The sequence below is a fragment of the Gymnoscopelus braueri genome (genome assembly GCF_963280865.1).
Source record: "Gymnoscopelus braueri genome assembly, chromosome: 18".
NCBI lineage: Eukaryota > Metazoa > Chordata > Actinopteri > Myctophiformes > Myctophidae > Gymnoscopelus > Gymnoscopelus braueri.
In genome coordinates, this window is record NC_137618.1 from 38,495,058 (window position 1) to 38,523,056 (window position 27,999).

A 27,999-nucleotide genomic window follows, 5' to 3' on the forward strand; every position below is an offset into this window, starting at 1 on the left:
AAACCAAAAGGAGGCCTGGAGATGCCTGTCAAACTCAATAGAATGGAGGGGGGACCAGGCCGGTAGTTCTCTTTTCGTTTAGTTTTTAGTTCAGTATAACTTGATTTTGTTATGGAGGGGGGGAGCAGCTTCGGCGTCCCTATAGGGCCTATAGGGACGCCGAAGCTGCTCCCCCCTCCATGACTAACAAAATCAAGTTCTACTGAACTAAAAACTAAACGAAAAGAGAACTACCGGCCATCTCCAGGCCAAACTAAAGTAAACTAAATAACTCAAAGAAAAGGCTTTTTAGCCTTAATAAACAATTGTGTGGGTTCTGAGCTGTTGCTGGGTCTGTGTCCGAAGAGGAATTTAATCTGGCTGGCTTTTATAGTGGTTTGTCTGCCACAGAAAGCAATTGCAAAATTAAAAAGAATACAGAATGCTGCTGTACGTGTCCTCACCAGGACTAAGCACAGAAGTGGTAGAAACATCACTTCAGTTCTTTCTCACAGATACAGCGGAAGTGTTCGTCACATCCTACATCAATCCAGTATCCTTGCTTGTGACAGTACTTTACACAGTTATGCTTGTGCTGCGCTGCCGCTGTGTCACTGGCCCAGTACCTGCAAAGTAAACATCATAATATAATTAACCACATCCATTCAGTCTCTCACATACAGTGACGTTGATAGAATTACTAGAATAAAAAGACTAAATATAGCTGCAAGCAGCGATAATACGGGGCCAGTGATTGCAGAAAGAAAAAAGAAAGAAGCAATGATAAGTAATATGCACAATAAGCCGTAGAAACATAGAAGACCGAACTTGAGAGAAAGAAAACCATGCAATTAACATGAGCATTTTAAACCCTCACTAACCCTAACCTCAGTAAAACTATGCCTACCCCTAACCTCAACAAATACGCGTAAGCCTAAGAATGCCAAATTGTGATCACCTCAACACATCGTCGGGGACAGGGATTGAACCGGTGACCTCCGGACTCATAGGCTGCCTTTTTTCTCATTGAGCTAGAGATATGATAGCCCTGGTAATGTCTGTTGATATATATAAGTCTTTCCGTCCCTGATGGACCAAGCCTCTGTTTTGCTAACTACTCTAGATCACTGGTTCCCCAACCATCTACCGTGAAAGTAGTCGATCTACAAGCTAAAAAAAACGTTGCTATCTGAAAAGTTGTGAGATTGTCGATCGGCTATTTTCACAATGAAGTATGTCATACATTGAAAAAACATACTCTCAAATAAGCATTTCAGGTTATCTTTAACAATTGCACATGCATTCATTGACACAATCATGTTGTGTGAAATGCAACTGAAATGAAGTCTGCATCAAGCGAGGCTTGAACTGGCGACCCAGAGGTTGTAAGGCACACGCTCAAGCGAGAAGCCATTGGACCAACAGACCAACGGTGAAAAAGGAGGTCAGACAGACGATATTGTTTCACGCAAAGAGCTAAAAAATCCTGGGTTTAAGTGTTCTTCAAACTGCTCAAAATTGTGGAAAATCTAAGGGCGGAGCTTACTGGTCAAAGTGATACATGTGTTCCTCATGTGTCAAGGCACAAGTGTAAGCAAGTTTCATGGCTGTCGGCCAAACGAGGCATGACTTATGCCTGTTTAAAATTATCATTTAAAAAAATTTGCTATAGCGCCCCCCTTTGGCCAATTGGAGTAAGATTGGTTTAAGTGATATTTGGAATGACCCTCTACATTACTGCAGAATTTCAAACAAATGTGAGTCTGCATGTGTGTGTTAGGGGCAGATGAATAATTGTCATAAAACTGCAATAGTTAAAATCCATCTCCTCCTGGGATAATCTGCACGAAACTCTTTACACATGAACTTTGGACCTCTGCCGACAAAACGATTTTCCATAAGTGAAAGAATGAAGCTTTTAAGAGCCAATGACTGTTTTTCATATAATTCAAAATGATGGGAGATCTAAAGGTCAGAGGTCAAAAGTCAGAGTTGTTCAGCATGAGGAGACGCATATGTGTATCGAAGTTTCATGGCTGTAGGTCAAACAGGGCATGAGTTGTACCTGTTCAAAGTTGGCATTTTCAATTGAGTGCTATAGCGCCACCTTTTGACGAAAGATTGTGAGAATTATTTCTTGATAGTTTTTCATGACCATCTACCATATGGCCGAGTTTCGTAAAAAGCAACAGCACGGTTCAGCCAGAACTGCGAAAAGTCGCAGAAGACTCGGAAGAATAATGCCAACATTAAAACGGAGCCCAGCTCAGTGCCTGAGCTCTGGCCCCGTAAAAATAGAAAGACTTGTAAAATGTCTCACCCTGTTGTCAGTGGAGTTCCATCCACCCATGTCCATTCGCCCTCAGTGTTGTTCAGACCAATCCAAGATGCTCCATTTCCACTGGTCGACAGTGTTTTGATGAACTCCTGATGATTTGTTCATGATTAGAAGCATCATACATTTTCTCTAATACATTCAGGTTTTCATTATAATTACTGAATTACATCACATTCATAATTATATGGATGGACACACGCGCGCACGAGCACACACACACACACACACACACACACACACACACACACACACACACACACACACACACACACACACACACACACACACACACACACACACACACTAACCTGTTTTTCTTTACTGTTAATAATCACCAGATCTGCTCCTTCCTTCAGACAGTATTCTCTACTTTCCTCCCTAGCTGTCTCTTTAGTAGATCTCTGATAACAGCCGGATCCAAACCTCTGCCACCCACATTGACACGTGACACACGTCTTGACTAAACATCAAAAAGGAGGATTATTAGTGGATTTTCAATGCACTGATAATCAAATCTAACACATACTGTTATGATAATAGTAGTCAAATACAACACCGTAACTGACCTGAATAATATTGATATAATATTGTGGAGTAAGAAACAGGAGACGTAGGCAAGTCGAGGTAGTTTACTTAACTTCACCGTGAGCAGTACATACATTCATTCATTCACTGCGGTCAGCAATAATAACAACCATCTTAACTTGGAACCGGAAGGCTCTATATCCCTTAATCCCCGCTCTTAAAGGGACAAGCCCTCTTTGGTGAATGTCTCTCAATGTCTTTCGATGTTGGTCACCACAATATAATAATATAATAATGTCTATAGCCAAGAAGTCGGCTGTGCACTGCTACGCTTACATCCCAAAATATATTTGAATGTGAGGCAAAACCCTAGAGAATAAAGACTTCACCCCTATAACAGTTGATTTATTTCCTTTTACATAATGTTTCTATTACCAAAGACTTTTTACTACATATTATTAGTAGAGTCATCGAGTGATGTAATGGTGGGGCATTTTATTCATGTCTAGAGTTTCCTTTAAGAAAACTTAAGACAATTTAGGAAATTTTAAAAACTAAAAGAAACCATTTATTATGATTTCATTACAGTGGAGATACCACTATATCCCTAACAATTATTGGTTTTCTAACTGCTTATCTGCAAAGGACAAAAGTGGAGATGATAAACACAGTTGTAGCTACTGTTCATGATGAGGTCACATACTGTATCTGTGTGGGAAATGAGCTTTGTGAAGATGTTGTCATTATTATTTTCTTTTTTACATGCATCATTTGTTAACAACCCTTTCTCCATCATACATAGACAAGTCATAATACACCCCAAAACACTCTGCCGAGATTTGTGACATGGAATACTCACTGCCCAGAGCCAGGCCCAGACCTATGATTACGACCCCAGCAACACTCAACAGGATCAACAGGATCCACGGGAGAGCAGGACTTTTGAAACACCTTCTCACTGTTCCTGCAACAGAAAATACAGCTTCTATAGGTGCACAGCAACTGAGAGAGATACAACTCTGGCTACAGGGCTGAACACACAAGAACAATATCTATAATCATAACTAAGTCGCACACCCTAGGGGTGCAATGCTCACAGGACGGCCTTGCACGCCGTGCATGAACCTATTTGACCAGGAGCACGCGCAGGCACACGCATAGATTTAAAACTACTTTAAATTCACACCTCAACAAAGTTTTCAAAGGCTCCCGACTCACACCTGGCGAATTAACATAGGAATAAGCCCAGATGCATATCAATTGTCCATTGTGTGACCTGTAGTATAGGTGTTAAGCGACGTGCGCGTCACGTCATTAAAATACAGTACAACCACGTTCCAATTCAGCATTGCAACACTGATTAACAGTGATATTTAGAGGTAATAATTATGGTAACGGGTGTGATATGTTACAACGCTGGGGCTCTGACTATTCCCTGGAACGGCCTGGTTTATTATGTGAATGAACGCTCACACACAATATTTACATGAAGCCAGATGTTTTGCATAATGTCTCGCAATAGCAGCAGTCAATCGCTTTAGGTGGAAATGTCGGCTTAAGAGTTGCGTTGAGGATGGAGGCAATATTATGGCATCTTCTTTTGACACAAACGGTTCAAAACCAGTGCATTGCAGTCTCAGAATAGCGTTGTTTAGAGCAGAGGTGTGTATTCTGTGTAAACAATCAAGTCAAAGCAGCCGTCCATCTTTTAGGCTTTGTCAGGATGACAGGGTTTCTAGCTAAACATCACCGGTCCTCTGGTTGCTGGACCCTGGTTCTGTTAGTCCTCCCAGCCATGATCCATTCCATGGCATGTGCAATCTTATCCGTTTGTTGTAGTGTGTGATGTCAGCTATTTGATCTAAGCAGCACTGAACATTGTGAATGGTGATCTTATGCATACATACAGGTACTGTAGGTAACAGGATAGGTTGGCACCAAGGAAGAGTGGGCACCTCGGCGTTAAATTGGCTATTTTTTCCAAAATGTTAAACAAATAAAATATTTGGGAAAAAAGTATACATGATTAGAACATGCTTAAACATTTGACAATTAAGGTCTAATATTTCTACAATTGCTACAAAACCTGCATATCCAGTCATTTTGGGGCATAAACAAGAAGTTGAAGGATAAAATGAAGTCTGATAATGATGTACTGTGCATGTTCACATCATGTATACTTTACGTTTACCATTACATTTTTTAACATTTTGGACAAAATAGCCAATTTTACATCGAGGTCCCTAGTGCCCACCTATTCTGTGTCAAATGCATACATACACTGTACATACCTAACATACATACATATATGCATGCATGCAGACTACATGGTCTTTAAGATTTCACTCTAACGTTATAATAAACTCTCAGATGTATCATTCTTTGTTTTATGTTTGGGTGACAAAAACAGGATATCATTAATATGAGTGATGATAAACCATTCCTTTGTACTGCTCCTGGGTGTGGTCACTAAAGAATTGTGAGGAAGTTGGACTCTTCAATGAGCTTGCAAGTCCATTAATTGAGCATGACTTCAAAAAAGTTACTGAAGATGACATTAAAAAGGTTTGTGTTCGTTAGACTTACATGAGTATGATGATATGATAAGCACTTTACATTTTGTTTGTGCCAAGTATGGAAAGTATGCCTGAATCTACTACAAGTGATGACAAGAAGTGATCATCTACCTTGTGTAACCTGCCAAATGACAAAGACGTCACAGAACTTGTCTCGTTGTGAATAAATAGCAGCCCACTGCTTTGATAGCCAATCTACTAATTTTGCACGTTATAATGCTTATGCATATTGTTAAATGAATATGCATATGATTTAAAAAAGAAGCAGGTTTTTATTTTCATGTGTAGATGTGGAGATTTTCATTTGGCCACAAAACAATGTATAATGGTATAATTGTGCTGATAGATTTGCTGTGTTCAGATTTGGAAACTATTTAAGGTCACAGTAGTCACTCCCTCACCTGCCCCAAAAAACTAAAAGAAAACCCCACAATACTATACTGCATAATTTGTTATCATTATTCTTTAGAATAATGTAATATGTGTAATGTATGTAAAATGTGGTGGTGAAAAAGTGTCTGTTCTGTCTTATCCTAAAGATAGTGAGATAATAAATATATTATCCTATATTCATGGCTGTCCTACAGTATCTTATCTTAGACCTCCAATCTAATAAGAAATCCTTAATATTTTTGTTTAATTGTTTGTTTTTAAATCTGAATCAACTGTCTGTATTTATGGTTAGAATAGACACAAAATGCTTTTTCATTGTTAGATTTTTATTTTGATCACAGGTCTCCACCAGGTCAGGTAGGTTATTGTGGCCTCCTGGTGGCGCTATAATAGGCCATTGTGAAAAGGGTACATTTCTTCTGAGGCCTTTCACGGCAATCAGACACTGCATTCATGATTTGAGGCATTTTGTTCCAAAAAAGTTTTTGCTAAATTAGACCTGCTGGTGGCGCTATAACAGGCCAATGTGAAAAGGGTGGCATTGGGGGCACGGTGGCGCAGTCGGTAGCGCTGTCGCTTCACAGCTAGAATGTCCTGGGTTCGATTCCCGCCGGGGACGCTGTGGGCGCTGGGGGCGTGTCTTCTCCTCCGCGTCATCAGCGCCCATACCTAGTAGGTGGGGTTGGTGAAAGGGCCTACTCTGTGTGGAGTTTGCATGTTCTCCCCGTGTCTCCTAGGGTGACTCACCCTGCCCTCCTAATACGCGAGAGGGCCGTGTTTGTTCGATACATTTTTTTATTAAAAAAAAAAAAAAAGTATTGTATTTAATTTTTAAATTTTTCAAAAATATATATTAAAAATAAATGAAATAAGTTATCAAAAACACAGCCCCCTCGCGTATTAGGAGGGCAGGGTGAGTCACCAGAACCAAGGACGGGTGTTTTTGATTAATCTAACATGCTAAAAATGGAGTTTGAAGTTATAATGGGTTTGTATAGGAAGGGGGCGTGTCTGATAAAATGAATATCACATTTCTAAATAATGAATCAAGCAACTTAAAAACGTTCTGGGGGGCTCACAAAAAGCCTGAGTAGACGATAAAATGACCAAAAGTTTTTTTTAAAGTGAAATATCCCTTTAATACCCTCACAAAAACATGTAGTAATCCTGGTCGCTATACCGCCTCCCCCATGACAGCCTGATGGAGGGGAAGGGAACTGGTTGGAATAACGTGCCATTCGAATCGGGTGCCGATCGGATCCTGCCTTTGTGACACGTGCCGTTTTGATTTGAGGAAATAGGCCCCTCCCACGAATGTAACGGGCCAATCGTATTGTCACGTCACTCCTGATATCGCTTTTATTTCATTTTGAGAGCATTGACCCCCCCAAAAATCATGTTTTTGCATCAGTTACGTTTTGTGCATTTGTGGCGCCCCCTATGGATCAAAGTATAAATACTTTTGGGGATTCGTTGAGTAAACCATCCTCGACATGTGATTGAAATTTGGGATTGACCGGACGTTTCGTTCGTGATTTCTGGCATTTTTGGTAAAACGGGCCCCTCCCACTAACTTTGGAAGCCATTTACGGACGAACGGTAAGGACTATCAAAATGCCGTTTGGATATGTTTATCGCATGGGCCCAGAGATCATGTGTACCGATTTTTGACGTAGGAAATTTGGACAAAATATGTGGGAGGAGGAGCTAAAAGTGTGTTTTGGAGAAAATTCATTTTTATTTTACGACCTACGGTTCAAGAGTTATAGGCCAAAACGTAAAGTGGGCTGTTATAGCGCCACCATGAGGCCGACTGGTGTAATTCTTTTTTGGGCAGTGAAACCGCCCCTATATGTGAGGTTTGGATATTTGCACACCAAATCCTGCGCTGTGATTGGCCACAAATGTACCCCCCTAACCCTGCACCGTGATTGGCCAATCACAGTCTATTCAGGACTGTGATTGGCTAGGGAAACATGACACATGTGCATAGCCCTATAAATAGGACCATAACTTAAAAAAAACCATAAATTTGTTTTTTTAAAGTTATGGTTTCTTCCATCACTTCTTCCATCACTTCTTCCATCATGTGATGACCACTGTGACCACACCGCCCACTTCACACTGGGTGTGATTTTTTAATAATTTTGGACTAAATCATGAACCACCCCTCCAAGTCTTGAAACTCTAGCCCATACGGTTTCTGAGAAATAAATACTTGAATGGGAGTTTTTTCATTTTCCCATTAAAGTGGATGGGGAAATTTAATGCACTAATAAATCAATATCAATTAAACTATGTAACCAATCTCTTAGCAAAGTACAAGCAGTCTGGTCCCAGTGAAGCCGGTCAATTTGACATATGGCACGAAATTGGGAAAAATAAACTGTGGGAGAAATAGCGCGCAAGAAAAAAACGTTTTTCAGTTTATCTATAACAATAGTCTGGTTGCCCTGTTAGGGCAACCACACTAACTAGAAAAGTTTTGGGAATTTTATGTATTGCAGCACTATAGCACAACTAGAATATTCGCAATTCTGGGAAATTGCAAAGTGTGGTTGCGCCGACGCCAGTCGCGGGTCACAGCCGCCGGGACGTGAGGAATACGCCGGGAGGAATACAGTCGGAGGCCGCGCGACGTGCGATTCGATGGTGCCGATCGGATCCTGCGTTCGTGATACGTGCCGTTTTGATTTTAGGATATAAGCACCTTCCACTAAAGAAATAGGCCCCTCCCATAAATGTAACGGGACAATTATAATGTCACGTCACTCCTGAGATCTCTTGCATTTCATTTTGAGAGGATTGAGCATGAAACGGTTACATTTTGCGCATTTGTGGCGCCCCCTATAGATCAAAGTGGAAATACTTTTGGGGATTTGTTGAGTAAACCACTCTTGACATGTGATTCAAATTTGGGATTGACCGGACATTTCGTTCATGATTTATGGCACTTTTTGTAAAACAGGCCCCTCCCACTAACTTTGGAAGCCAATTACGGACGAACGGTAAGGACTATCAAATTGCAGCTTGGATATGTTTATCGCATGGGTTCAGAGATCATGTGTACCGATTTGTGGGAGGAGGAGCTAAAAGTGTGTTTTGAAGAAAATTCAAAATGGCGGAAATCTATCCAGACGCAAATGGACGTGGCCTATATGGGGAGTTGTGTCATGACCCAAGGAATCCATAGCCTGGTAAACCCCCCCTCCCTCCGGAAATCTCATTTGCATTTGGTTTCAGGAAGGAGGGTCTGGGATTCCTCACAGAGTAAAGCTGCCCGAACCGCTGCGCATACGAACCAATCAGCGGCTGCTAGGGGCGGGATCATCCAATCACCTGCCTAGTAGCTTGAAAAAATGAAACTCCGTCTGTCATCGATTCTCCGCCCGGAGTCTCAGATGCAAGTACGCTGTGAAACAAAATGTGTGTCGCAAGCTTCTTCCATTTGACGGAGTGAGGTTAAGGAATCCAGGGAATTTGTTTTAAATATTTTTATTCCACGACCTACGGTTCAAGAGTTATTGGCCAAAAGGTAAAGTGGGCTGTTATAGTGCCACCATGAGGCCGACTGGTGCAATTATTTTTGTAATACTTTCGCACTAAATTATGAACCTCCACTCCAAGTCTTGTAACTCTAGCCCTTACGGTTTCTGAGAAAAAAATACTTGAATAGGAGTTTTTTCATTTTCCCATTAAAATCGATGGGAAAATGTAATGCACTAATAAATCATTATCAATTAAACCATGCAACCAATCTCTTAGCAAAATGATAGCACGCGATTCCCGGTGAGACCGGTCAATTTGACATATGGCACGAGTGTGGGAAAAAAAACTGTGGGAGGAGTAGCGCACCAAAATAAAGTTTATCTAAAAAGAAATTTGAACCACACTAATAAAGTCGGAAGAGTACTATAGTCTGGTTGCCCTCCACACTAATTAAAGCTGCAAGCAGCGATGAACGGGCCCTCGCAGCTCTGTCCACGATACAAGTCTGTATGGCAAACAGCTGAAAAGTTAGGCTACATAGCTTAAGCAATTACAGCCTGTCCCTATTGGCTGTCTAAGTGTGCCTAGGAAGTTTTGTAGGTTTTTGATGCTGGGTACTGGAGTTATGGCTGTGTCATTTCAAAGAATAATCTTTGCAATTTCAATAGGGCTTCGCACTGATGCAGGTCTCTCTCAAGAGAGAGAGAGAGAGAGAGCAAACACAACGGAAATAGATGAATAGATGAGATAAAGCTGTAAATCTAAAACAAATATTAATTCATGCTCAGACACAGTACATCTAAACAAACAGGCACTCATACCTCCAGGCTAATTTCATAACACCTCAATGAGTCAAAAAAATGTTTTAAACAAGTGATCAATTACACTCATTTATCTGTCATAATTTCTCCCCACAGAGTTGATTATTGTTCCCCCATGGAACTGAGTATGTTCAAACCCCTCCGCCCCCCCTCGTGCATCCCTGGGTTGCCAAGACCGTTAGTATTCCCTGTGATGGAGTGACCGTGAGGGAGCCAAACAGGACAACTTCCAGCTTGCCTTCATTGTTGCATTGTTGCAGCTGTACAAAGGTGTGTGCCATGCAACACTTGATGTCCTCAAGGCAGGTCATGAGCCTGACTGCAGAGACAGGACTGGTTGTTGGTTTCAGGGAAGATAAAGCTGTAAATCTTACCATATCGTCTCAGGTATTTGTTTTGATTGTATTGGCATTGCGTGAGAGCATACACAACCTTCAACTACATGAATTCATGCTCAGACACAGTACTATTATTTTTGTAATAATTTCGCACTAAATTATGAACCACCCCTCCAAGTCTTGAAACTCTAGCCCTTACGGTTTCTGAGAAATAAATACTTGAATGGGAGTTTTTTCATTTTCCCATTAAAGTGGATGGGGAAATTTAATTCACTAATAAATCAGTATCAATTAAACTATGTAACCAATCTCTTAGCAAAGTACAAGCAGTCTGGTCCCGGTGAAGCCGGTCAATTTGACATATGGCACAAAATTGGGAAAAATAAACTGTGGGAGAAATAGCGTGTGAGAAAAAAGTTTATCTAGAAAGAATAAAGTCGGTAGAGTACTATAGTCTGGTTGCCCATTCGGGCAACCACACTAATTAGCCAGGGTAACGTGTTTCCCCTGTTTCTCCCTTTGCAAAAAATGCAAGGCTGCTGTTGCAGCTCCATGTGTCTGAGTTTGCTATACAGCAGAGGTGGGGACTTGGACTCGAGACTCGAGACTCGACTTGACTTGAAGTCCCGATTTTGATGACTTTAGACTTGCTTGACCAAATCAAAAATAGACTTGGACTTGCTTGGGACTTGAATGCCAAAGACTTGAGACTTGACTTGACTTGAACACTAAAGACTTGAGACTTGACTTGACTTGAGCCCTCTTGACTTGAAAATTCAAGTCTTTTCAAGTCACTTTCAAGTCACTTAAGCAAGCCAAAAATGTTTAAAAAGTGTGCATCAACTATAATGTTATTAGTCAGAAATCCCGGCCGTCAGTGACACCTAGTGTAGTGTTGCCAAAGCTGCTTATTTACCCTAACTTTTGGACAAACTTTGGCTTGTTTTTGGCTTGTTTTTGGAAGTCGGTTTGCTTGTTTCTCTCCCGATACTTCGCAACACTGGCCCACATGTTGCACGTTACCAAACAAACAACACACCGGCTTCACTCCTGCCGTCGCTGCTGGAACTGAAGCCAGGTGGAATAAAATGTCAACTCCAGCAGTTATAGCTTTCGGTTTTAAAGATTACAAGGTGGAAGACAAGACGAGAAAAGCAGTATGCAAGGCAAGACCTATACTTCACATTAACATTACGGCGTGCTAAGAGCAAACTACAGTATAACCAGTGGTGGAAAGTAACTAAGGACATTTACTCAAGTACTTTACTTAAGTACAATTTTGACTTATTTTTTACTTTACTGAAGTATTTGCAATTTTCAGTACTTTACTTCTACATTACAGTCATTTAGCAGACGCTTTTATCCAAAGCGACTTACAGTAAGTGCATTCAACATAGGTAGGGAACAAAACTACTAATCACCAGAAGTCCTAAGTGCATTTTCTGCAAAAACAAGCAACCAAGAGTATACCTAGCGCTAAGGTAAAAGTGCAATATATCAGCTACCTACTTCTACTCAACTACATACATATCAGAGGCAGATATTAGCCTACTTTTACTCCACTACAATTATTTGAAAACTTTAGGTACCAGTTACTTTGTAGATTTTGGTTATTAATACAAAACATACATTGACCACTTCAGCGCTATATACATTTCCTCTTCTACCCCGGATTTGAACGCGGTTTCCAGTGCAAGTGCTGAAATTTCACCATTGTGATAATAGAGCCTGCCTGCTTGATCAGAGGATACACTGAATTTGTGTCAGATCCTGTGTCTAGGTGAGACATGGCCTTTGACATTATCTAAATGTCTCAATAGAAGAGCAGGGAGACAAAATACAACCACCCTGATTGTATAAGTTATATTGTAGTAACATACTCTATCATACAGATTGTACAAAATTACATTATATTCATTAAAAAGGGCCCTTTTAAACCCTGTCCTCAAGGAGGAAATTAAAAGTACAGTATCTGCGTTCTGTTGGCCTGTTTTAAAACAAATGCAAATTGTGAAAAATGCTCATGATTTATGTAAATCTTTACATATCTTGAATTAACATTTTGACTTGTTTGGGACTTGAAACAAAAGGTTAGGACTTGTGTGGGACTTGAAACAAAAGGTTAGGACTTGTTTGGGACTTGAAACAAAAGGTTAGGACTTGTGTGGGACTCGAACCAAAATGCTAAGGACTTGTGTGGGACTCGAAACAAAAAGCTGAGAACTTGGACTTGACTTGGGACTTGGCTGTGTTGACTTGGACTTGACTCGGGACTTGAGAGCAAAGACTTGAGACTCGACTTGGACTTGCAACATAGGGACTTTGTCCCACCTCTGCTATACAGTAGCAGAAGTAGTTTAACTTCAGGGAGACAACTTCAGTCACGCTGCTAGACACTTGATACGCTCTTCTCACTGCAACACATATTCAACTCCTCTGTAATAAGGCAGTATATTTAAGCTGTGAAATAGGGCTGCAACTATTCATTATGTTCTTAGTGATTATTCTACCAATTACGTTTTCGATTAATCAAATTATTAATTATTGGGACTGTATTATATGTTGTTTGGGATTATGTTTTTCAGGTTTATGTTTTAACAACTTAACACAAAACATTTGTGATATTTTTCATAATCAACTAAATGTATTAGTCTGATTAACCATTTAACCCCTACTTTATACTTTGATGTTCAATGGTGCTGTGCAGAAATAGATAAGAATAGCTGATGTACATGTTGCAAACCATTGTTAACTATTTTGGCCACTTTTTTATCGATTATTTGATTTAAAATTGATATATATATATTTTTTAATTGATTAACTGTTGCACCCCTATTGAGAAATGCACTTTCTGACTCTCTCACCATGCTATTATGCTGGTGCTCAGTTGCTGAGATTACAACCTTCTCACCATTCTTGCATCCCCCACCCAGCGCCCACCTGTAGGCTCAGATTCTAGATTTCTCATGGGGATGTTAACGATCATCACTCCCTGCACTTTCATTGGCTATCATTAAGGTGTATGCTTGCAGAGAGTGTTAAAAGGGTATTTCACTTCTACTGCAGACTTGTGTGTGCACAAGACAGTTTTGAAGTTGCTAGAGTCAATATTTTGCCATTTGATCAGACACGCCCTCCTATATTAGCCCATTCAAGTAAAATATATTCATCGTTTACTAACTACTACTAACTAATCATATTCCATCAAGGGCTTTTGGAGGTGAATGAGACTGCATTCACTTTAGAGCACTGCAGAGGGGAAGTGTGTGTGTGTGTGTGTGTGTGTGTGTGTGTGTGTGTGTGTGTGTGTGTGTGTGTGTGTGTGTGTGTGTGTGTGTGTGTGTGTGTGTGTGTGTGTGTGTGTGTGTGTGTGTCTGTGTTCAGCTGATGCTCGTTGACGCTTGTTAATGTCAAGACAATTATGTTTCTGTCAAATAGGTCTATCTATTCTAAGATAGCATCAAAGCCAAACTTTTTTTTACTAGGCTACACTTGGTTGGTAAAGTCCAGATGATAACGATATGACTATGGCATTAGTGGCATTCATCTTTATGGATCAGTATTTATATTATATTTGTTATTAGCCTCTATATGTCCTCTGAAACAATGTGTGGATGGCAGTCCACACCACAACAATTCAGACAACTAAACTCCAACTACACAACTAAACTGAACTCCTACAAGTAAAACTCACCGCAAGGCTGGCTTCCTCCGGTGATGTCCATCATTTCCTCCTGCAAAAACATTTCACACATTCATGTCAGTTCATAACTTCTCGTTCCTCTCTTGATGTTCTGCCTTGGCTTGTCTTATCCAGAGAGTTGCAATAAGCAAGGTAATCACATACAAAAGTAAGACGCATGAACGCGGGAAGCAAACGCAGCCCTATTTATTTTTTTGTCTTTTTAAAATTGTTATGTTGTGTATTTACGGACTTGTAATCCGTGTTATTTCACCGTGATGGGGAGAGCGTAGAGAGAAAGTCACGTGACTGCCTCCGCCTCGTATTGAAGTTAATGGGGGGGATATGGTTCTCCTATGCACGGAGTTTCGGAGTTCCTAGTCATCTATGCACGGAATTGCCGTTTGTCAATCCGTGCTATTTCACCGTGTTTGGGGGGCGATCGGGTTGGTTTCATAGTAAGCTCCACTCTGAGATCTGTATAAGGATAAGGATAATTCCTTTTAACAGGTTGTTCATGAAAGTCCTTGCGGTCTTGTTTCCAATGAGAACCTGTGAGCAATTAGGGTCTTGCTCAGGGACAAATTTCATTTCATCGACACATATGCTGACCTGGCCTGGAATCGAACCTGGGGCAACCAGGGCCTCTGGCTCCCTAGGCGGGATCACTAACCACAATCGCAATGTAACCTCACTGTGGGGCGGTAGGCAGTTTGTCACAACTTCACTTTTCTAATGGAATCTCTGTACGTGAGGTTAGGATGAGAAAAGATGGAGAGAGAGAGAGAGAGAGAGGGGTGTTTAAAATATGGATAACAAGCCGCTTAACCCGTTAAAGCCGGTTAAAGCATCTGTGTCATTTTTGCTTTTAGCTATACTATACCTAAAAGCTATATAGCTAAAAAAGTTTTTTTTCTGAAAACTCTTAGGATTTAGAACAGTGGTTTAGAACAGTGGCTCTCAAAAATAGCAGATATGCTTTTACATTTTTGAGAAATCTTGAAAATAATTAACACAAATCTTCTCTTCTGGGGTCGGGGAAGGGGGGGGGGTGGGTGCCTGGCACAAAACATTTTCATGCGAGGGGTTCGTGGCCAAATAAATATATGTCATTATGGAGGTCCTTCGCACGAAAACGTTTGAGAACTACTTGTAGAATCCGCCTCAGGTCTTAATAGGTGATACTTTTCATGCATGATTGAGTCAGTTTTGCATTCTATTTGAATATTATTCCCAAGTGTACCCACTGTTAGCCATTTCCTCCCAAAAGTTGATAACTTTGTTGTATTTTGTTTTGTTTTAAGAGGGGAGGTGTTGTGATATAGGATATAAGGCTGGGGGCACGCAGGTAGTTCTAAATAAAGATGGTAGACTGATAACACACAGACCCGGTCTCTCTCATAATATTGCACTTACCTAAACAAAAAAATGGGAAGAAATGAAAATATAAATAAACGCATAGCTTGTAGATCTGCTATTTTTGATACTTTTGGTTATAGGTTACTGGACGTAACCCCGGTTTTATGATAATATGAGCGAGATGGCTCGCTATGGGAGAGCGCTCTCTGGCGTGATCACAGAAGCATTACCTTATAAACTCCAGACAATTATTTGGCTGGATTCTGACCGCCCTCTGACTGGAGGGCCCGCCCTCCATCCTATATAAGTCAGAGGCGAGTCATTTCCCGTAATTCAAGATAACATTTTCTTCTCGTTCGTAAACAAGAAGGGTGTCTTTCGAGACATCTCGCTCATATTATCATAAAACCGGGGTTACGTCCAGTAACCTATAGTTTTATTTCAAATATTCACTCGATGTCTCGCTATGGGAGATATAGTAAACTCCCTGATTGTTATCTCGAAGTCCAGAGTAACCAGCCTAGGGGCCTGATCCCCGTCTGGAGGCTACACTAAGGACCGTATGCGCCACAGGGGCTGCAGTTACGTCCAAACTGTAGAACCTGGCAAATGTCAAGGCCTAAGCCCAACATGCCACACTGCAGACATCCCAAATGGAGACCCCCCCGAAGAGGGCCCATGATGTCGCTATTTCCCTTGTAGAATGTGCCCTCAGTCCCACTGGGGCAGCATCCCACCACTGGAATAGGCTAACTGAATAGCCTCCACAATCCAGTGGGAAAGTGTCTGTTACGCAATGGGCTTGCCCACCATCCGTGGAGCCCATGACACAAATAGCTGATCTGACTTTCTCAAAGCCCTAGATCTGCCAATGCACATTTCCAAAGTCTGAACCGGACAAAGGCAATGTAACCTTTCATCCTCCTATGAGGCGAAAAGAGGCGGGTGAAACGCATCCAAGGTCACAAGGACACTTGGTACCAAGGGGTTCTTTGGCACACACCCAGGTCTGGGTCTGACAACCACCCTTGTAGCCCCTTCCTTGAACTGTGTACACTCCTCGTGTACTAACAGTGCATGAAGATTACTGAGCCCTACAGTAGTAACTGAAGCCACCAGTAACGCAGTCTTGATTGACAGTTGTTCTGTCAATTTGACTCAGAGGCTCGAAAAGTGACCGAGATAAGGAGTCCAACACCAAGCTCAAATCCCAGGATGACACCGGGGACTTTGACTCGGGAAGAGACGTCCGGTCCCTTCCATGAACCGACAAATCAGGCGGTGCTGACCCACCGTCTCGGCCTCAAGCAAATACGGCAGGCTGAGATAGCCACCAAGTAGACTTTTATCGTGGAAAAAGGCTCTGCCCTTATCCATCAAGTCCTGTAGAAAAGGACTTAATGGACATGGGCTTGGAACGGCACAGTGCGAGACTTCTCGCACCTTATCTCAAACCGTTCTGGGGTAACCCCTCAGTACTCAGATTCATCCCCTCATGGGCTGAGCCCAGAGAGACAGATGTTCTGGCCAGGGACAAAATATCTCGCCCCCTGCTAGCGTCAGCATGTTTCTGCGTAACGGAAGCAGCCACAAGCGGTCGTACAGGAGAGGTTCGACTGACACCCAGTGACCCCATTCTGGGGCCACCAGTATCACCATCAGCCCCTGGTCCCTCACTCTCACGAGTGTGGGATCTTACAGGGACAGCGGAGGAAAGCATAAAAAGAGTTCTGAGCCAGTCGTGCACTAGTGCATCTCGACCCAGAGGCACCGCACCCTCCACTGAGAAGAACAACGGACATTCTGTGTCTTCCAGTGAGGCAAAAAGATCCACCTGGGGGCGATCAAACGATCCCAAATCTGTCCTGGTATCTCCGGGTGCAGAGACCATTCGTCTGAGAGGAATCACAGATTCCTCCAGCGACACAGCGCTGTTACACATTCCTCTGTGACCAACACACGACAACAACTGCCTAATCGTATTAGCGATACGGCTGAGGCCATCAGACCTGACATTCTCATGCACATTTTGAAGGAGACCCTCCGGCCCGTGCAAAAATGTGCTAGGCAGGACAGAAAGGACTGATCCTTTTAGGTGGCGGGCTGGCTCTGAACGATAGCGAGTTCAGAGTCCTGCCTATGAAATTGGCTGTTTGTGCAGGCACCAACACGCAGTTGACCCTGAAAACCCGATTTCAGTAGGTGAGACACCACTCTCTGAGTATGCTGCCTTGCCGCCGATTCTTGAGTCGGCTTGTAGCAGCCCATCGTCTATGTAAGACGCTATGCGAGTGCCTTCTCTTCTCAGAGGGCCAATCGCAACCTGCGTGAATTCGACGAATACTCTGGGGCTGAGGACATCACGAACGGTAGCACCGTGTATTCGTAAATTCAACCTCAGAACCCGAACCGCAGAAATGTCTGTGTGGTGGGTAAAAAGAGCATGAAAATAGGCGTCTTTTAGGTCTATCGATGTGAACCAGTCTCTCTGACGCACCATGCGGAGGAGAGACGGATTTGATAACATCCTGAATTTGAACACCTTTAGATACTGATTGAGGGCTCTTAGGTCCAGTATCGGACGCAGCCCCCCCCCCTTCTTTTTTAACAGGAAATAGCGCGAATAGAGCCCGCTGTTCGCTTGGTCTCTGGGTATTTCTTGTACAGTTCGTTCTACTAACAGGAAGAATTGTCTTCCTGTAGAATGTCGCCCGCCTGTCCCCTGCTTATGAGAAGATTGCTTTCACTAGCATGGGGAGGTCTCGAGGCGAACTGTAGTATATATCCCCTGGATATAGAGTGCAGCACCCACTGTGGTGTGTCGCACCTTATCCATTCCAATATCATACAGTGGGGTTCCTACAACACTGGTTAAGCTCGGTCGTGGTGCCGTGGCGCTGTATAGTGGTTGAACAGAGTCGGCCGTGAGCCGTTCCCTTGGGGACAGGGCGTAATCGTCCTCTCCCCATGGCGAGTATTCGCCCGCTACCTTGAAGTGTCCGTGAGACCCCTGTGGTAGCGAGCTTGTGTCCCTTATGTTCTGGTTTTGTCCTGTTTCATTTCTTTTTGCCGTGCCCCTGAAAATCAGGTTGTAACGGTTTGAAATTTTATTGGAGAAAAAGGTAGAGAGGGTTCAATTTCTAATAACCACTCCGATGTCTTGCCAAAGGAGACATCTTGGTCATAGTATCAGCGAACCGGGGTTACAGTCGTAACCCATTGTTTACATTCACAACAACATTATCCACATAATGTATAGTGTGTAAAGTCATTCTCCTTTCCATCGGGCAGTGGAGCGTGTTCACCCCGCTCCGCCCGGTCACCAGAACTCTAGGACCACCAGAGAGAGAGGGGGAGGCGGTGTCCACCGTCTCCTCCTGACATAGTCCCAGCCATGTCCCTCTCCTTTCTTTATTTAGCTCTTGTAGAGTAGTTGCCCGAGGCCTGCCTCTGGCTGGCTAGGGTGCCCCTCCTGGCCTGTAAATTGCAAGCAGGAGCGCCTGCCGTTTAGGCGACGCGTGCTTCGCAATGGAGTTGGGCTCTCGTGTTAGAGCCGTGGCTTCTGACGTGAGGAGGTGTGTGGCAACCCCTTCTTCCACGGGTAGCGGGAAGAGTCTTCCACGGGTAGCGGGAAGAGTAGGGCTCAGCCCAGGACACGTCAACTGTTGTCCCAGTGCTGGTTGCCAACGGGAGTAGGCATTAAGCTGTTCTCCCATACTGGCTGCGGCTGTGGCCATAGGCTACGTCGCTGGTAACTCGAGGTCGAGTATGAGTCGTGGGGAGAGGCTCGTTTTACTGGCCAATCGCCTGCTCAATGACCTGGTTATAGGGGACATATTCTGTACCCTGGAGTCGTTGGGCCTCGTCCGTGCCCTCTTCCTAACTTGGTGTAGAAGGGACGCCTCGCGAGGTCTGGGGGGGTTCGTCCCCCTCCGCCCGGTGGACGTGGACTCCTCTATGGCCGGGTCAAACATTTTGGAAATGTATGGCCGTTTTCTGACGAACCTAGGTTCAGTCAGTCCGCATGCTATGCGGAACGGACCTTCCTCACACGGCCCTCGGGCTGCGTGGGTCGGTCCCAGGCAAATAACACATGAGTTGTGTCCGTCGTGACCCGACATTCTATTCCCGCAGACCCCGCACTCTTTCGAGGGACAGGGGTCCCTTCGTTGCTGGGCTGCAGCGGTCATTGTTCACAACACGCGTGGAGCCGTTTGTGGCAAGGTCTGTAAAACAGGGGAGTCGTGTAGAAAAACTTGCAAAGTTTTTTTATTGTCCCAGAGAAACAACACGATGTCGGTGTTAGCGTGTAGCTAACTGTAACCTGCCCAGCTGGTAGTTTATGATGCTAGCTGGTGGCTTGCAGAGCTGTCCCAAAGAAAAACACTAAGAGCGGAAGACGCTGGTGTGTTTGCTCGGTTTTAGCTTGTGGCTAAGAGGCCACATTAGAGAGAAAAACACGATGTGGGGCAGTGATGCTGTCGTGTTTTACTCGGTGATAGCACGCAGTGTGCAAAACGTGTTGCTAGTGGGAGCTCTAAGCTTACCGATGGCAACGTGCTAAGCAAGCTGGTAGCATATCATGCTAGTTGGTGGCGTGCAGGGCTGTCTCTGAAAGAACACAGTAGGAGTGGACGACGCTGGTGTGTTTGCCCGGTGTTTAGCTTGTGGCTAAAAACCACCTCGGAGAGAAAACACGATGTGAAGCAGGTTATGCTGTCGTGTTTACTCTGTGTCAGCACGCAGTGTGTAACGTGTTGCTAGTGGGAGCTTGTTAAGCTCACCGATGGCAACGCACTAAGCTAGCTGGTATCGTATTATGCTAGTTGGTGGCGTGCAGGGCTGTCCCAGAGAAAAAACACACTAAGAGTGTAAAACGCTGGTGTGTTTGTTCAGTGTTTTAGCTCTTGGCTAAGAATCACCTCGGAGAAAACCACGATGTAAAGCAGAGATGCTGTCGTGTTTGCTGTAGCCTGCCAAACGTGTTGTTAGTGGGAGTTTATTAAACTCACCGGTGACAACATGCTAAAAACTAGCTGGTATCCTATGATGCTAGTTGGTGGCGTGCAGAGCTGACCCGGAGAAAGCACACTAAGAGCGGACGACGCTGGTGTGTTTACTCTGTGTTAGCTCGTGGGTAAGAAGTCACCCTGGAGAAAAACACGATGTTAAGATGTCGTGTTTACTCTGTGTTAGCATGATAGACTGCAAGAAGTGTCGCTAGTGGGAGCTTGTTAAGCTCCCGGTGACGACGCGCTACGCTAGCTGGTAGTATATGATGCTAGTCGGTGGCGTCTCGCACTCTTTCTGCGGGACCGGGGCTCTGTTGGACCCGGCCCGGCTCCTCAGAGCTGCGGAGGCCATGTTCACGTTAAGCGTTTTAAGTTTGAAGAACGGAACAGGGAGGAGGGAAAACAAAACACAGGGGCCGAGCAGACTGTGCTGGCGTGTTTGTTTTTCTCCTAGCTAGCTCGGGGCTAACTGTGGCTAGCAGCCCGTGGGGCTGAGGAGAGCTTATTAGGCTCATCCCCTGGCTCACGGCTACTAGGCTGAGAAGTAGCAGACTATACTACACGTTAGCAATTTAATATAGAAAACTAGGGAACATGTTAAGTTCCTCTAGGAAGAACCGTGCGATATTGTCACAGGTTTTGTAAAGAAAGTCAACACCTACCGTCAGCAGCGTCTCGCGGTCCAAGATATCATCCTGTCCTGATGAGACTTTCGCCGTGCCAACTCCATAAGGTGGACTGAGAAGGTGCTTCCTCGATCGAACGAGAAGAAAAACTGAATTACGGGAAATGACTCTCCTCTGACTTATATAGGATGGAGGGCGGGCCATCCAGTCAGAGGGTGGTCAGAATTGTCTGGAGTTTATAAGGTAATGATTCTGTGATCACGCCAGAGGGCGCTCTCCCATAGCGAGACATCGAGTGAATATTTGAAATAAAACACAACAAAATAGGCCTGTGACAAACAGCCAAAAAGGGCTTTAGTTTTCGAGATACCCCTCCCGAAAGTAGGACCAAACACAACATAGTTTTTCCTCATCTCTAAGGCCTCCCATACATGAAATGGATTGTTGTATACAAATATTTTACTGCAAAAGTGGTGAAATTGATATATAAAGTTATACACCCCAAACTAAAAATAAAGCCTAGCCGTCTGGGGGTTGAGGCATTTAAACTCATGTAGATTCACAATGGAAGCTCTGATAGGTTTAAAACTTGGCATACTTGAAGCCAGGACTACATTCTAGAAAAGACCAAATGTCAATATCTGAATGTAAATAGGAGATACAGTCATTTGAACACATACTTACAATAGGCGGAAATGTAAATCTAAAGAAATGTTTTCTTTACTTTGTAGTGACTCTGACATAGCAGGACATATGATGTCTTGTTGGAAAGGTGTGGTTCTACTGAATCCAGCAATACCAATTGTGTAAAAGTAGTTTTAATACTCATGGAGCTATGCTACTAAACGTATATGGTGTCCCAAATGGGGAGAACATCAAACAGTCCTGATGAAATCTACAGTATCACACCGACGATATATTTTCAATTCACTTATCAAGGGTGGAAAAAACACATTCACTTAGTGAAGAAGTCCCTAAAATGTATGGAATGTCCCAAACTTGAGAAAATGTGAAATTGTTAAAATATTTATAAAATATATGCAACTTCAACAATGCAGAGAAAAATGCAGGCCTACAGTAGAACTATTAACAATTATTTAGCAAACCTGGCTGAGGGAAGCCAAGCTCCAACCAATTGATGCTCAAAGTTATCCTCATAATAGCAAGTAATTCAATTCTGTAGAGTTTATATCATTTAACATATTTGGTTACAGTCCAGTTATACTACTGTACTACTGCTCTATCTGTATCTTACTTTTCTTTTTACTTTTTCAAAGTAAAGAGGCAAGATCCATAATGTCAAAAAGCCCACAGCAGAAGACCTGAAGACGATGATGTTCATAAAAGCCTGTCTTTATATACAGATTAAAATAAAGGTAGTATATCTTATCATGTATTATGTAGATCAAACAATACCTGCACCATCTCATCAAGAAGACTGAGTAGGGTTCTTACAACATTGTTTAACATACAGTATGGAAAGATTGTTTCATGTGTGGGAAGGCCAGAACAAGACCAGAACATCTGACAGCCATTATGACTGGTACAGGTAAGAGTACCAGAGACAAGGTCCGTCATGCAGCATCATAAAGGTTGATGAAGTTGTATATCATCGGTTGCTCTCATACCCGGATCTCTTTGTGTATGATGCCAAATATCATAAAGCTGCCTTAAAACACATCTTTAAACGAATTATAGCAGCTGCCAGACGAAAAGAAAGTAAAATGATCAGAACACCAGACCAGTATCTTTGACAAAGTTTTTATTAAGCTCACTGAAGTCATTGACAAAACTGTTTTCTCTGAAGAAATGAAAGTGATGACACTAAACTTCTTGACTGAGAGTTATGATGACGTACTGAAGACACTGGTCCATTATTTTTCTCAATATACTGTATCTGCAGCTCTTGTAGTGTTTGCCTCTCAAAGAGATCTTGACATGGCTGTTGTGTTTCACAGTCTTCTAGTCTCTTCTATTTGTCATGGAGATGTGCAGCTTCTCTCATTGCATACTGCACCATGGGCACACCTTCAGAGCATACCACATAAGACTTTCCAGCTCGTTCTACAAATTGTAATGCTGTATGAGCTTTTCCTTCAGTTGCCAGGATCTTCATTTTGTGTGTTGGCACATCTCACCTTCTTCCTCAGACCTCAGTGTCTTCTGTATGTCATCATAACTAGTGTCATCACTTTAATTTCTTTAGAGAAAACATTTTTGTCAATGACTTCAGTGAGCTTAATAAAGGCTTTGTTATAGATCTGGTCTGCTGTTCTTTTTCTTTTATCATCTGGAAACTGCTATATTTCGTTTAGAGATGTAGTGTTTAAGGCAGGTTTTATGATATTTGGCATCATACTCAAAGAGATCTGCATACGAGAGCACCCGATGATGTACAACTTCATCAATCATTCTGATGCTACATGATGGAACTTGTCTCTGGTACTCTTACCTGTACCAGTCATAATTGTTGTCAGTTCTTGTCTTGTACTGGCCTTTCCACAAATGAAACAATCTTTTTGTATGTCAAACAATGTTGCATCAACCCTACTCAGTCTTCTTGATGAGACTGGTGCAGGTATGCTCTCACTATCAACATTTGCAACTGCTCATTATTGTTGGTCTTACTGGAGTAGTTTGCTCTATCATGATACATGATAAGATATACTACCTTTATTTTGAAGGAAAGTTTATCATCTGTATATGGAGACAGGGTTGTATGAACATCATCATCTCTCTGTTGAGCAACATTATTGAAGGCCTTCTGCTGTGGGCTTTTTTACATATGGATCTTGTTTCTTTCCTTTTTATAAATGTTTACCACAGATGATACAAAGATTGGATCCAATGTTTGTACATCACACTCCATTCCGGTAAAATTAAAAAAGATACACTTCAGAATTTGCACAGTATCTATGTTGTACGTACGCTACTGTCTATAGGCTCTATGTACAGTAACCATATTGTTGCCAGTGATACTAATTAAGGCTCTATTACATTCTTGTGAAACAGAGTCAGGGTGCTGCTATTGTCAATGTTCATGTGTCAATTACATGCTCTGTAACACTAAATGAAACTTTAAGCTAGGTCACTCTTCAGCTAGCTGATTAACTACTTGATTTGGCAAGGTCCTTCTCATCTTTTCACATTCCAAAATATTTGCAATGATTTACCTGTCAGTTTATGAAGAAGCCCATGTAGGCAAGATAGAGCAGGTGGAGCCCAATGCTTCCCCGCACCCGCTCCCCCCCCCCCCGCACCCCCCTCCCCCTTCCAACCCCCCAGGGCTCTTTTTTTTCACTCCCCCCAATGCCTTACAAGGAGGCAGGGCATCGTGCTTTTTGCAGTGCTTTTTGCCCATCCCATCCCATCTCCCCCCCCCCCAACTCACCTTCCCCTTTTTTCTTTTATGTATTCCACTGTTTGTCTGTCTATAATGTTCCCAATGTAATGATGTATTCAACTGTTTGTCTGTCTGTTTCCCAATGTAATGTTATGTAGTTGTATTCCACTGTATTCCTCTGTCTGATTTATTTTATGTTTCTTTGTGAGGACTGCGGATGAATACTAGCATCTTTGCTAATTCCGGTGTATTTACGTCTTGACGTTCATTAATATGCATTGTCCTGTCCAAATAAACAAATGAATGAATGAATGAATGTAGTATAACTTTACTGTAACCAAATATGTTAAATTGTATAAACTCTACTTAACTGAATGACTTGCTGTTATGGAGATACCTTTGAGCATCAAATAAATAAAACCAATTATGAGTCTACAGTGTGATACTGTAGATTATAGATCAGTTTCATATTTTCCCCATTTGGGACACCATATACGTTTAATGGCATAGCTCCATGAGTATTAAAGCTACTTTTACACAATTGGTATTGCTGAATTCGGTAGAACCACACCTTTCGAGCAATGGAGTACAGCTTGTAAACTGGCTCAATCCCAGACTGGGAATACACGCCTAAAACTCCTTCAATATAACTGGCTCATGAGAGTGTACATCACACCTGTGAAGCTTAATAAGTTTAATAACAATATCCCGGACCTATGCACCAGATGCGGTGAAGATAGAGGCACATTGTTCCACTGTTTATGGTCATGCCCAAGATTGATGGACTTTTGGAGGGAGATTGGGCAGGAAATACAAACGATACTTTCAATTAACATTGTACCAGAACCTAAGTTCTTTCTGCTAGGCCTCTACCCAGTTGGACAAACAATAAGGCGTAGTGATAGAATATTCATAGACATTTGTCTCTTACAAGCTAAAAGAGTAATTGCATTGACCTGGAAGAGGCCGGACAGACCAAGCATTGCACAGTGGTTCAGGGAATTGTCTTTATGCCTACCTCTAGAAAGAATCACATACATACTTAAGGACAAACAAGAGATGTTTCAGGAGGTGTGGGGTTGCTTTATTCAATACATGGAAAACAATAATCTGCCACATTTAATGGAAGAATCTGGAGAGGAATAGTGTTGATGCCTATGTATGTTTTTCTTTTGTCTTTGTTTTTTTTTGTTTTTTGTCATTTCAATAATTGTCTTGTATGATTTAATGTAAATGTCCATTTTTGTTTTCTGTTTTCTTTTTATTGTATTATAATGTTGTTGTATTGCGTGTAAAAGAAAAATAAATAAACATATTGTTGGAAAAAAAAAGAACCACACCTTTCCAATAAGACATATATCTTGCTATGACAATCCATGTCAGAGTCAAAGTAAAGAAAACATTTCTTTAGATTTACATTTCCGCCTATTGTAAGTATGTGTTCAAATGACTGTATCTCCTATTTACATTCAGATATACCCCTCCGGGAGGGGTATCCCAATTTTTTGGAGCCATTGTCACTAGCCTAAAATGTAACATGGAGAGAAGAGATTCTGGGAATTTGCCGCGTACGCGTAGACGAGACTAGAGTTATGTTGCCGGCATGTGAGATCGCCGGGCGGTGCGCGCGGTTATTGAGTGCGTATTGAACAGTCAAAACAAGTTTTATCATTAGCTTTCAAATGAGAGAGCACTTGTGAGTAAAGTTGGCATGTTGTTCAACCACGACTTAACAACAATGCACACGCATTTGAAGATGAAACATCAAACAAACACGGATGCTTCACCAAAGCTATCCACACTGGAGTGTCGCATCCAAATGAAACACGACGTTAATCATGAAGGTGGACACGTTAAAACGAATACCACTTAAATGGAATATCTCAATGAGGAGAATACAAGATTTCCACAAATGCCCAAAGCTGCCGTAACTAGACGCATCCCTAGACTGCGTCCCAACGGAGCTATCCCCTGCATATTACAGTGAGTAGCCTATATATATCCTGTGAGGGTCACCAGAGATTTCGACCCAGGACAACTCGCCCAACCGCGAATTCGAGTCAGTTCGACCCAAATTTACCGGGTCGAATTATCTTTATTATTATCGAATTATTAACCCCTAGAGGGTAGTAGAGTACAAGGTGACGGTGGTGAGGTCCTGGAGGTACAAGGTGCGTGCATTCAGACCCAGTTCTTCATCTCATAAGCTAGCTGTCCTGACTTAAATCTTACTCTGCATGTACTTCATCACTTTAACTGACACAACAAACTTTATATACAGGGGGCTGGCGGGCTATGTTAGTGCAGTGAGTGGCAGTTGGGGCAAACCATAGCGGGGCAAACGCAGTCCCCACAACATCATTTACGATTCTGTGCCTATCGGTACATAACTCGGACGGCACTTAGTCGACTAGGAGACCATCGGCCGGTCGTCGCGGGCACTCGCGCCTGGAGGCGCTCGGGCGCGACTCCTTGGCCTCAAGGTCTCCTGAGTCGGCGTGCCTCCGTCATGGTCCAAAACTATACTTTATCGGCGAAAAAAAATTGTTGTTTGAAAAAGTAATGTCCCGAGCGGGAGTCAAACCCAGACTCCCAGTGATAGTGGATGGGGACAAATAATAATTGTTTGGTAAATCAATGTACATATTATTATTATTATGTCTCTGTCTCTGTCTCTCTCTCTCTCTCTCTCTCTCTCTCTCTCTCTCTCTCTCTCTCTCTCTCTCTGTCTCTCTCTCTCGCGGTCCGGGTCGAAATGTCAGGTCCAAGCGGGTCGAGAGCGGGTCGAATGGTCCGGGTCGAATCGTCCTGGGTCGAAATCTCTGGTGACCCCTGTGAGTAACCTATAATGTATTGCCTTAACGGCTCAGCTGAGCTATGTTATGAATAATTAATCTAAGTACCCATTTCTGTACAGTAGGCTACCCTTTGATTGTTTGTTATTCTGAAGGAAATGTGTTCAAACGCAACGGAATAGGCTAGACAAACCATTACGCACACGCTGCATGGCGCATTAATGCTTAAACACATGATGATGATGATGACAGCGACCCCTGATCGATCAACCTAGCATCTGTATACTACATCATCTAAATTACATTTTTAACATTTAATACAAACAAATAATACAAAGCATACTTACAAAAGAGATTTGTCAACGACGTGCCCCAACGAGTGTGACAGTTCTGTGGAGAAAATAGTCCTGTCCTGTTTTTTTTGCCAAAGCAAATGGAGAGTTGCATACGGCTCTAGAGCCAGGTTGCCTACCCATGGTCTAAACAATGTAGCCTACTATCAAAATAATAATCTGTACATTTAAACTATATGACACAAGATAAACAATTGACCCAGCATCTGTATACTACATCTAAATTACATTTTTAACATTTGATACAATTAAATATACAAAGTATAGCGTACTTACAAAAGAGATTCGTCAACGTAACCCAACGAGTGTGACAGTTAGAAAATGCACCACAGATAGAAGACAGGATTCAGGAAGTCTTGTGTGTGTAAAG

The 27,999-nt window shown here is 42.6% G+C and overlaps 1 protein-coding gene across 1 annotated transcript; it reads right to left on the minus strand.

Moving 5' to 3' along the window:
- Positions 1-300: 300 nt before the first annotated feature.
- On the minus strand, positions 301-27,999 carry LOC308105598 (C-type lectin domain family 17, member A). Its single transcript, XM_080456426.1, has 7 exons — positions 27,906-27,999; positions 27,624-27,666; positions 14,154-14,193; positions 3,702-3,806; positions 2,626-2,777; positions 2,300-2,406; positions 301-605 (listed from the first exon to the last, which is right to left on the minus strand). The coding sequence occupies exons 3-7, from the start codon at positions 14,185-14,187 to the stop codon at positions 473-475; spliced, it is 531 nt and encodes a 176-aa protein (XP_080312552.1). The 5' UTR covers positions 14,188-14,193; positions 27,624-27,666; positions 27,906-27,999; the 3' UTR covers positions 301-472.